The 12,354-nt window shown below is 37.1% G+C and overlaps 1 protein-coding gene and 1 pseudogene across 1 annotated transcript in view; one reads left to right on the forward strand and one right to left on the reverse strand.

The window, feature by feature from the left end:
* Positions 1 to 2,452: 2,452 nt before the first annotated feature.
* On the reverse strand, positions 2,453 to 4,880 carry LOC138142355 (synaptophysin-like protein 1 pseudogene; annotated as a pseudogene).
* Positions 4,881 to 5,285: 405 nt separating this feature from the next.
* The window catches only part of PLPPR4 (phospholipid phosphatase related 4), a 60,246-nt gene continuing 53,177 nt past the window's right edge, over positions 5,286 to 12,354 (forward strand). Inside the window, exon 1 of the mRNA XM_069063403.1 lies at positions 5,286 to 5,726. Within this exon, the coding sequence (XP_068919504.1) occupies positions 5,493 to 5,726 (234 nt within the window). The 5' untranslated portion in view covers positions 5,286 to 5,492. The remainder of the gene's footprint in view (positions 5,727 to 12,354) is intronic.

The raw sequence follows: 12,354 nt of genomic DNA on the forward strand, positions 1-12,354 counted from the left end.
CTTATATAAAAGAGATATGGAAGAACTTTTACAGTTGGGGAGAGATGGAGGAAGGTGGAGCACTTCTCATTGGAATTGGCTCAAAGAGAGAATAACAAACACATTCCATTGGGCATAGAAATACATCTCACCCTATAGGAAAGTAGGATGGGAATTGGGATTAGGGTGTGTGCTGAGAGAGAAAGAGAGAGAGAGAGAGACAAAGAGAGAGAGAGAGAGACAGAGAGAGAGAGAGAGAGAGAGAGAGAGAGAGAGAGAGAGAGAGAGAGAGAGAGAGAGAGAGAGAGAGAGAGAGAGAGAGAGAGAGAGAGAGAGAGAGAGAGAGAGAGAGAGAGAGAAAGAGAGAGAGAGAGACAGAGAGAGAGAGACAGAGAGATACAGAGAGAGAGAGAGAGAGACAGAGACAGAGACAGATACAGAGACAGAGAGACAGAGAGAGATACAGAGAGAGAGACAGAGACAGAGAGGATACTGAAAAACTCATAGCAAGATTCTCTAATAAAGGCCTCATTTGTCAAATATATAGAGAACTGAGTAAAATTTATAAAAATACAGGATATTCCTGAATTGATAAGTGGTCAAAGGATATGAAGAGGTAGCTTTCAGACAAAGTAATCAAAGCTATCTATAGTCATATGAAAAAAAATCTTCTAAATCACTAATTACTAGAAGAATGCAAATTAAAACAACTCAGGCATACCTATCAGAATTACTAATGTGAAAGTAAAGGAAAATAAACAATTTTGGAGGGTATTGTGGGAAAATTGAGACATTAATGTATTGGTGGTGGTGTAGTGAACTGATTAAACCATTATATAGAGCAATTTGGAACTATACCCAAAGGGATATAAAACCAGGCATAGTCTTTGACCCAGCAGTACCACTCCTATGTCTTTATGTCAGAGATAAAAACAAAGGAAAAGAACCTGTGTGTACCCAAATATTTATAACATCTCTTTTAGTGGTGGCAAGGGATTGGAAATTAAGGAGTTGCCCATCAATTGGGGAATGGCTGAACAAGTCATTTCATATGATTGTGATGGAATACTATTTATTGTGCTATAAGAAATGGTTAGCAGAATACTCTTAGAAAAACCTGGAAAGACTTACATGAACTGATGCAAAGTGAAATGAGCAGGACCAGAACACTGTATCACAGCAACCACAATATTGTACAAAGTTCAACTGTGAATGAATTAGCTATTCTCAGCAATACAATGATCTAAGACAATTCCAAAGGACTTATGATGAAAAATGGTATCTACCTCCAGAGAGAGAACTGAGGGCACCTGAATACAGATAGGATACTATTTTGTCCTTCCTTTCTTTCTGCTGTGTACAAAAAAACAGGCATCCATGTGTAGCTAGTTTGCTTGTGTTCCTTTGTTTAACACATACATATAATTTTAAAAATTATCCATTTATGTAGTAAGAATGAGAACATTAAGAAAAATGAAATTTGTGTCTCATTTCTTATTTTCATAATATCAGTGCTGAGCTTCCAACAGTAACTTAATTGACTCAAAACATTTAAATGAATTTCAAAAGTAAAAAAAAAAAACAAAACTTAATTTCTTCTCTCCTCTGAATGGGTTTTTTTTAAAAGGGGGAAAAATAAGTATTTGTCTACATTTACAGGACTATCTCATCCTGAAACAAAGTAGTATGAGTAATAGAGGACAAATATTACTAACAACATGCCTGTAGTTTTCAAAGTGTCTAGGTGAACTGTATTTAGAGTATATTTAGTCTATGAAACCAACCAGTATAATTCAAATGCCTAGAATTATAGGATTACTGTATTAATTGCATCAAAGAACATTTATACATACTTGAAATTTCCAATCTACATCTTCAAAACAATTTTCGTATAACTATTAACTATTCAAGGTTATTTATTTTAAAACCCATCTCTGCATTCAGGCATTTTTGTTTAATATCAACAGTATTTTGTTTTAAGTTCTGAACTAAACTTTTTTGCTATGCTATATTTATAATGTAATGAGTCTCTTTTTAAACAAAGACATGTCCTAAGGCATATAAACTGTACAAAATTACAGTAGTGTGTAATTCAAATTCAGTTTCTTCCTTTTTAAAAAAAAATAGGATAACACATCTCCTTCCTGAATAAAGATACATGCGATAAGACCTAAGGGGTAAACACTTTTGCTATGCAAAAAAAAAAAAATAGTGAAGAAACTGCATATTCATTTTTATGTATATACAGTCTCATAATAAATCCCTAGATCTTTGATTCTACAAATTGAAACATTTACATCCAAAATTTGTATCTAAGGTACATATTTCACATAGAACTAGCAGAATTTTTAATCTATCAATTTATTGTAAATGTCATTACTTTTATTAGAAACAAATTATACTGTCTTGAAAGATGCTGGCAATATGTTGTAGAATATATTCTCATTTCATACAGTATAGTTCTCTCCTTTAATTACATTCCTGTAGGAGGTGCAACTGTTCCTGCACCATGGGTAGAAACATTTGACTTACCGTGCAAGATGGTGTCCTTATTTCTTCCCCAAAGTTTCATGCTGAGAAAACCTAAGATCACAGATTTATTCAGAGATCTCATACTTATCACAGAGTCAAAATAGCAGTTTACCTTCTTGCAAGAGTAAATCTGAACAAGAAGTGTTTCACTTGTGGTTATCCCAATGTCTGTCAGACCTTCAATCTAGGCTGAAGAGCTCACCAAGCATGAGAAATTAGCACAAAAAGAAAGAAACAAAGAAAGTAGCAAAAAGAACAAGTCAATAAAGAGAATTTTTTTTACTTTCCCAATATAGGTTCATAAAACCAATATAAAATGCAAGTGTAGCAATGCAGTGTAGGAAGACAAATGTTGCAAATGTAACAGAACTGGGTAGAAGAAGAGAAATCTTCCATAAGAACATAATTGCTCCAGCAATGTTACACAGAGTCTCTAGCATTGCATGAAGTTAAACCTGATTCAACCTGAATGTATAGGCAAAGACAGCTTGAACAATCTCATTTTAAGAAAGACTCTAACTTGGGTAGAAAATTAGGAAACTTATTTTGCCCTTGAAATCTCCAAAGTGGCAAAAGAAAAATGATAGCTACCCACTGGAGAAGCCTAGTGGCTCCTTAGGTGGCCTGAAGTTAAGCTGGTGGTCCAATGTCCTCTAAGGGAAAGAGGTGAAGAAGGTGAGAGTCAGGGCAGCTGGACAGCAGGGGATGGAACCAGACACAGATGGTCCAGCAGCATAGATAAGTTCTATTTCATTTCTAATAGCACAATAGTTTCCATCAGATTCACATAGTACAGGTTTTTAAGCCATCCCCCCATTGATGAGCATACTCTTGGTCTCCAAGTTTCTTTGATTTTGTCACCACAAAATAATTGTCATAAATTTATATAGATGACCTTTTCTTCTTTCTTTGATCTCTTTGGAGTATAGGTCTAGAAATGCTGTGGCTGGGTCAAAGAGCATGCATTGTTTATAAAAGTTTTTTTTTTGTGTGTGTCATCCCATATTACTTTTCAGAATGATTGTACCCATCCTCAAGTCCACAAATAGTGCATCAGTGTTTCTCTTTCCCCATAACCCCTCCAACATCTGTCATTTTCATTTTTCTCATCTTTGTCATTTTTGCTGATGAGTATTAAATAGAACCTCAGAATTATTTTAATTTACATTTATCTTATTATTACTGATTTGAAGCATGCATTTCATGTAGCTGTAAATCACCTTGGTTCTTCTTTTGAGAACTAATTGCTCATATCCTTAGATCACTTGTTAATTGGGGAATGATTCTTAATCTCATAAAGTTATTTGCTGTCTCTACTATTAAAATGTAATCTCTTTAATGGTAGGGACTATTTTATGTTTCTCTTTATATCCTCGATGTTTGACACATGCCTAGAACACAGAAGTCACTTAATAAATGCTTATTTATTGATAACCCTAGTTTAGAAGTATCTAGAAGGCAGAAATAGGTTGATGAAGCAAAGATATCCCCTCTCCTCCCTGTGGGAAGAAGGAATTCAACAGATGGCCAAACTAGGTTTTGTGAGATGTCAGTGGAATACTTAAGTTGAAGAATTGAAAAAGGGCTTTGAAGTATAGAAAAAATCATGGCTTCTGACATTATTAATAGCAAAGACAGTAAAGTTGGATAGATAAGTTGGGGAGGGCAAAGAGATAAAATCTTTCTCGTTTTTATCTCAAATTTCAAGATAATGGCATTTTCTGATAACATAGGACTGTGAATAGTTGAAAATATATTTAATACTCTGCTAATGAGAAGACACAAATAAGCTTTGTTTCTATCCTCCTTGATATGCTAAGCTTCCCATAATTATTCATTAAGAGATTCCACCTTTTCCTTTAATAAAATGGAATTGAGGGGAGATGTTAATAAGAAGCAAAAAAAATCCACCATGTTTGGGGAAAGAAGAAAGGTTCTGGACAAATCCCACAAACACATAACAAACTGCTTAGTCATCAAATGTCTATCAATCATAAGACCCCTTTCACTAAAAAGTGAAATGCTTTTCTCCCAGAGGTTCTACCACATACACCTTAAATTCACTAGTCACTTCTGGAAACCACCCCCCAAAGAAAAACAATGAGGTTCTCAACATACACCCACCCAAGAATTGGAGAACTTAATCTTTTATTTTATGACAAATTTCTTTAAATTGTCACTAAAGTATTGATTGGTTGAAGAGATTTAGAACAAGAACTTTGATACCCCAAGGATGACCATCACCTTTGCATATATGGTTTTCCATAACTTCCTACAAAATTTTCTCCTTCACCATCACAAGCAGCAGCAGCAGCACTATCATCTTCACAAATCAAGGCTCCATGTCTTATCTGCCTGACATTGGACATTGAGTAAAACGAATCACTTATGATGAATACTAGACCATGCTCTAATGGACACACAACAGAGGCATTTAATTAAGAGGGTAGTGGATGGGCCCAAAGTAATTATTTCTTTTTTTTTTTCTTGGAATGGAAATCACGACTTAATTTCGGGGTAAGAGAATTAGGACAAGGCAGTTTTCTTCCTCTGAGGTTCAATGTGCCAGCAAATCCAAGCATAGAGTTCCTGGTGTGACAGATGTTGATTCTTCAAGAGAGAATAAGCGCTAGAGCCCTCAGCTCTATCACTGCAGAAAAACCCGGGTCCTTCCCCTCCTTTTCTGGGAGTAGTAGGTTTCTTGACGTCAAGCCTCAGAAATGCTGTAAAGCGCTTTGGCATCGCTAGAGCTGTGGAGAGCTGAGGAGAGCGAAGCTGGGAGAAGGGGAAGGAGCCATTGTAGCAACAGCTTTGAGGGTTGGGTGGGTGGCGGGAATTCTCTGGGGGAGAGGAAAGAGGAGACAGCTTGTTGGGGAACTGAGGGAAGGGGTCAGAAAGGACCCTGTAGCTCAGAATTGACAGCTCAGTGGCAGCAGTGCTGCAAAGAGGGGGTGGGGAGAGGAGAGGACGCTGCTGCATGCATGCAGCGCGCTGACTCCCAAAGCGTCCAGGGGGAATGTGACATCAGCGCCGGGCGCTGGCGGCTGAAAGAGGCAGCAGCGGCAGCAGCTCTCCTCGGAAGTGCCTCGAGCTCGGCGCCCCCTGGAGAAGACCCCCGACCCTTGCCCAAAGCAGGCATGTCGGCCAAGGAGAGGCCAAAGAGCAAAGTGACCAAGGACAGCGTCACCTTACTACCTTGCTTTTATTTCGTGGAGGTGAGTGAAGGGCCCCAGACTCTGGGGATATCTCCAGCCTAGAGCGAGAGCATATTGCAGATTCTCCCACCGCGAACTGCCCAGAGAAATCAGCACTTGGACAGCGCAGTGCTAAGTACACTCTGACGGCCAGCAAGCCTGCTTGTGGCTACCTCCCCCACTCCCCACCCCCCCAGCCTGGCTTGGCCAAGGCGAGTTTACCTCTGTTCCATTCCTGTGTGAGAGCGTCTGGGTATCTATGTCTACACACTCGGGAATGTTCGATTCCATGGTTGTATGAATTGAGGTGGCCTGCATAGATGGGATACCTGTGTGAGTGGAGACTTCTCTGGGCCATGAGAGAGTGGCTAAGTCAGTTGGTGATCTTGTCTGTTGAGAGTGTTATCTATGCCTCATAGCTATCAGTGCACCAATGTTTCAAGTGCATTCTGTCCACTCACTGGGCATTTAGAATTCTAGAAGACCCTATTTTCTTCTAGTCAGAATTAGGGATGCATATAGGATAGGTATGTTCCATTTGGGTACAGTAGCTGAATATTTCATAGTATTAGATTTATTTGGATAGTGTTGTTGCTTTTTTTAAGCTTTCCTTATGTCCTTATTAAGATGGTGCTCACGTCCACTTCTAAAATTGGGTCTGCACCATCTGGGTAATAATCCACTGCCCCTTTCCGATAGAGAAATTTGTGCTAATAATTTACATCAGCTGACTTTTGGATGATTGATATATGCATATTTATTCCATAGAGAGTAAAAACTATATGGAAGAGCAGTTGACATGTAGGAGGATTTGAAATTAACTTTCAACTTGAAAAAATGCAGAATTTAGAGGAGGAATAATTTGTGGAAGCTTTTAAGAGACTGACAGCTAAGGGGATTCCATGCACTGTGGTTCATTGCAATAGGAAGACATGTTTGAGCAAAAGGTTTATTAAATCATAGCTAAGTATTGATGCAGGGGGGAAGACTTGTTGGATTAACTATTTGGAGAGAAATAGATAAGAAATGGAAAATATTTTCTATGTAATTCAAGCTTAAGTCATTTAAAGAATTGCTAATAAATGTGCCTGTATTATTAATTTCTTTCTTTGACCATCTAGCCCAACATGGAGGCTTTACATTTTAAAAAATACAAGATATCAGGGATGATCACTACCCTGAAACTCAGGAGAAATTCCAGATTTTCTTGCACCTGACAGTATACACTGAAGTTTCTTTTGGAAGTGACAAACAAAAACAACATTATTTTGGTGGCTTGCATGATTTGTAGCTAATAAAGCAGTGAATCATTAAACCCAGGCACATCTAATTCCCCTTATTCCCCTCTACTCCACTCCAGCATGACCTCACCCCCCCCCAAAAAAAAATCCCTTAGTCCTATTTACTTGGTATCGTTAAAGAATATCAGAGTCTCGTCAAAGAAAATGCATAGAAATGGAGCTGAGAGGAATCTTAGATGCCATCTAGTCCAGCCCCCTCATTTCACAGGCCAAGAAGCTAAGGCCTAGAGAAGAACTGACTTGCTCTAAGTTACACAGGTGGCAGAGCTAGGATTTAAACCCAGATCTTCTGACTCCAAATGCAGCACTCTCACTGGTAAACCTCACCAGCTTCATGCTATAATGCATGATAGGGAAAATGAGATTTTTTTTAAGTATACAATCAGGTATTATCAAAATATTTTATGTATTTTCTTAGCTTAGGTTCCAAAGCCACTACATACTGCAGTAACATAGTTTTCATCTCACAATAAGAATTAATGAGTTTTTTTCTTATTGTTTATTATATTTTGTTTAGGGTTAATAAACAATAGAATGATTCTGAGACTCCCATGAGGAACTATATCTGAAGTCAATTTGGAACAGTGGAGTCACTGGGAAATTAGGGAAATGTCTTTTAAAATGTTTTCACATGCACTCCAATCACTTTTAGGAAGTGTCTATTCCCAATGAAAAATATACCAAAAGTGAAAATACTTTGCAGCAATTCTCTGAATATCACATATGATCTGTAACCATTATTTCTGGTACTTACATCAATTTAATTCAATGCAATGAGCAATGAATTAGTACCTCACGTATGCAAGGAGCTATTTTGCTTAAAAAAACTATCAATGATAGTTTTTTAAAATATCTTTCTTTAGCCATATATTTGAATGTGTTTAGAAAGGTCCAGAAAAAAAAATTTTTCAGTGTTTAACATATTCATCTTGGCTTTTTCAGATGCCTTCTGTAGTTCCTGTCAATATTAGATGTTTTACTTTAAAAACATTTCAGATACCAAGAAAGATAAGAAGCTAATGCTTTGGACTATACCTATAATAAGCCTATATTGAATTGGTGCTAAGAAATGCATCAGCCTTATATATGAACACTACAAAACCTGGGCACGTGACGGAATTCTATAGATGGTAACAGAATATGCCTTCTCGCATTGGCCTAGACAGCATAAAGAGAAAAACTCATTTGGAGCTGTGTTATAGTAGGGTGAGCCCAAGTCAGGAAACTTGACATCAAGCCATGGATCTACCACTTATTAAATGAACTTCTTTGGACAGTTCATTTGATTTCTCTGTGCCTCAGTTTGCCTCTGTCCAAAATTGGGAACATAATGTTGGGAGGTTCTACCTCAGGGTTATCATAAAGAAAGAGTTTTGTAGACTACATTTTCAGTGGTGAGCTCTTTGGGAATATAATGGAATTTCTATACAATGAGAAAGTGGCATTTGTGTTTTTCCTTTTGAGGGTGTATATCCATAGATTAAAAAGTCAGATAAATTTTTGAGTAATGATGCTTTGACTTAAAATTTATTTCCCTGAAGTTTTAATGATTAAAAAAATAGTGACTTTTCTTTCCCCTGTGATACAATGGGACTCACTCATTCTGGAGCATCTATCCAGACAATTATTAGCTTGTGATCTTGGGCAGGTAAAGGTCATTTAAACTGCTTGTGTCTTAGTTTCCTTGCCTCTAAAATCAGGGAAATGGACCCAGATGACCTCTGAGGTTCCTTCCAGCTCTATATCCTTGATCCTAAAATCCTATAATCCCTATTGAAAATGCTATCCGTTTTACTTTTCTGTGGCCTTTGATCCAGATTTAAGAAAAAATCCTAACCTAAAACAGGAAAAAGGCATTTCATGTGAAAGTTGGTGAGAATCTTGTTCATTTAAGTCTTACTTTCCTCCTAGTGCCTCACATGAAATTGTTTTCTTAATTTAAAAACTTAAAATAGAAACTAGGTATTGCAATCTCTCAAACTGTGGACAAAAAGAAGAATGAAGTAAACCTGAATGAGATGATGGCAAGAAAGTGCAACCCTATTCCCTCTCCACAGAGGTTGATGCAGTGTTACTTAATTTTAGGGAGCCAAACTAAATAGAAGATTGTCTGAGTTCAGCCTTAGTACATAAGCCTTCTTGAAAGTTGAACAGATGTTAAACCTTCCCTTTAATGGACATGATCTACCCTCGAGGAGTAGGGATGATGGGGCATATCCCTGAAAAGATATGTACAATGAGGAAGTTACTTCTTCTCTTGTCCAAGTCTGATGTAGGGGTCAAAGTGATTAAGGATCTTAGATAGGGCTGGAAGGGACCTAAGCGACCATCTAATCCCCTTCATTTACTAGTTGGGGAAAATGAAGTATAGGAGACTGAAGTGACTTTCTCATTGGCACAAGATGATGTGTTAGGATTAGGATTTGAATTCAGGTTCTCTGACTCTGGATATACTGTGGTATAACAGAAAAAGTATTAGATTTAGAGTAAGAATACATAGGTTTGAATCTCAGCCCTCCCTGCTAACTACTACATGTGTGAACTTGGTAAGTCATTTCAACTCTCTGGGCCTTAGTTTCCTTCCTGGAAAATGTGGGGTAGGATGGTAGGAGAAGGGCTGGATTATATGGTTTCTAAATTTTCTTCTTATGATACTCATGACTTATCATAAACATCTTAAAGATGGTGAATGGGTCAGCTCTGTCTCTCTGTCTTTCTCTGTCTCTCTGTCTCTCTCTCTCTCTCCCTTCCTCCCTCCCTCCCCTATTTGTCTCTGTCTTTCTGTGTGCCTCTTTCATTCTCCTCAAACACCTCATGGTAATTTGTCCCTCTATTAGAGTTTTTACCATAATATCCCTTGAATTCTATTTCTTAATGAGTTTCTTTTGTGCATCTACTAGATTATAAATTCCTATAGGATCAGGAGGGATCAGGATAGGTAGCTAAATGGATAGAGCTTTGGGCCTAGATTCAAGAAGAACTGAGATCAAATTTAGGCTCAGATACTTTACTAGCTTTGGGACCCTGGACAGGTCACTTATGTCTGTGTGTCCCAGTTCCCTAGACTGTAAAATGAGGATAGTAATAGTGCCTACCTCATAGGATTGTAGTGAGATCAAATGAAATAATATTTGTAAAAGGACTTAGAACAATACCTGGCACATAGCAGATTCTTAATCAATGCTTTTCCCCTTCCCATATCTCCTGATGACTTAGCACAAAGCTTTGAACATGATAGGAGCTCAAAAAATTCTTGTGGAATGAAATAAATGGAAAGTTTTGTCCCCTAGGAAATGCTCATTGATTTAGCAATAGTAACTGTTAATGAAATTTCTATTCTAAAAGCTTAGAGGCCATGTAATAGAGAAAGATAGTGGACTTGAAGTTAAAAAAGAGCCAGGCTTAAATCTAAAATCTGGTCCTTACAGCTATATAATAATGGGCAAGGCATTAAACCTCTCTGACCCTCAATTAACTTATCTGTAAAATAGGGAATATAATGATATTGTGATGATCAAATATAATGACCTATATAAGGTCCTTTGCAAACCTTGGGTGTTCCAGAAAGTATGAGTGAAGTTTTACACCATTAAAGTTATTAACGGGACTATTAAAGTGTTGACAGTAACAATTAAAACAAAACTGTACTAGGACTTTTGAGATATTGTATATGTATATGAATGAGTATATACATGCCAGACATATAAATACAAACATAGATTTGTATGATGTCCCAAAAAGTCATATGTGTGTGTGATAAATATAGGTATGTGTTATTTTTGTGGGAACCTGTAATTCTGGTGCTATAGAATTGTCTGGTGAGGAAATTGTACCTACAGGTATTTATTGCCAATGATGTTGTCTTGAAGAATTGACATGTGACCCTGAAAGATTAAGTTATTTGCCCAAGATCATAGAGCTAGTATGTGTCAGAGGCAAACTTTAACTCAGGTCTTTTTGCTTCCTAGTTCACCACTCTATCCACAATGTAACACTGTCTCTTTTTTTTTTATCATATCCTTCCATTTTCCACTATCTATATGAAGATTAAATATGAAAATGCTTTTTTCTTTTCTGTTTTAAGGTAGTATTTTTATTTTAAAAATCTTTTTTCTCTCTCTCCCACCTCCCCACCCACAACTGGAAGGGGGAAGAAAGTACAAATCCTTTGAAACAAAACATGCACAGCTGAGTAAAACAAATTTCCTCATTGGTGATGTACAAAAAAAACATGTATCATTTTGCAGTCTGAACCTATCACACTCACTCTGGAGATGGAGAGTATATTTCATAATTTATCCTCTGGCATCTTGGTTAGCCATTGAATTGATTAGAATTCTTAAATCTTTCAGAGTTGTCATCACAATGTTATTGTTATTGTATGAATTTTTTTTTCTTGGTACTACTCACTTCAGTCTTTATAAACTTATGCAAGTCTTCTGAAGTTTTTCTAAAACCATACCCTCCATAATTTCTTATAGTGCAATGATAGGAGAAGGAGGAGGTGGAAGAGGAGGGGGTGGAAGAGGAGGAGGAGGGGTGGTAGTAGTGGTGATGGTGGTGGTAGTGGTGATGGTGGTGGAGGTGTGGTGCTAGGTGGTGGTAGAGGTGTGGTGGTGGTGGTGTTGGTGATGGTGGCGGTGGCAGAGGTTGCAGCAATAGTGGAAGCACTAGAATTGCTAGTAGTAGTAGTATCAAAAATAATAATATAGCTAGCATTTATTTAGTGTTTTAAACCTTTCAAAGCACTCTACAAATGTTATTTCATTTTATTTTCTCAAAACCTTGGGATTTCACGTGGTATTATTATTTCTATTTTTTTTACAAATGAGAAAACTAAGGAAGAAAAATGTTTAAAAAATAATGATAGTGATGGTAACAATAACAAAAATCTAGCATTTATATAGCATCTACTATGTGTTAAATACCTTACAAACATCATCTCATTTGATCCTCACAACAATCCTGTCAGGTAGGAGCTATTAATATCCCCATTATATTATTATATAATGTTACATAATACATATACAATATTATAGATATAGATATATAATATTCTCCAATGAGTTAACAGGTAAAGAGAAGTTGGGTGATTTGACCAGGGTCATACATCTATCTATTAAGTGTCTGAGGCTAGATTTGAACTCAGTTCTTCCTGGCTCCAGGTTTACTCCAGGTCCATTTCCTAACTTCATATGCTTCAGGTATCTAATGCAATACATTGCTGTTGTTGTTGAGTTGTTCAGTTATATATAACTTCATGACCCCATGGACTGTGCTGTCTGTGGAGTTGTCTTGGCAAAGATACTGGAGTGGCTTACCATTTCCTTCTCCAGCAGATTAAGGCA

Source organism: Petaurus breviceps, unplaced genomic scaffold, assembly GCF_028583685.1.
Source record: "Petaurus breviceps papuanus isolate PSGF00001 unplaced genomic scaffold, PetGlider_PUasm1.0 90564, whole genome shotgun sequence".
NCBI classification, from domain to species: domain Eukaryota; kingdom Metazoa; phylum Chordata; class Mammalia; order Diprotodontia; family Petauridae; genus Petaurus; species Petaurus breviceps.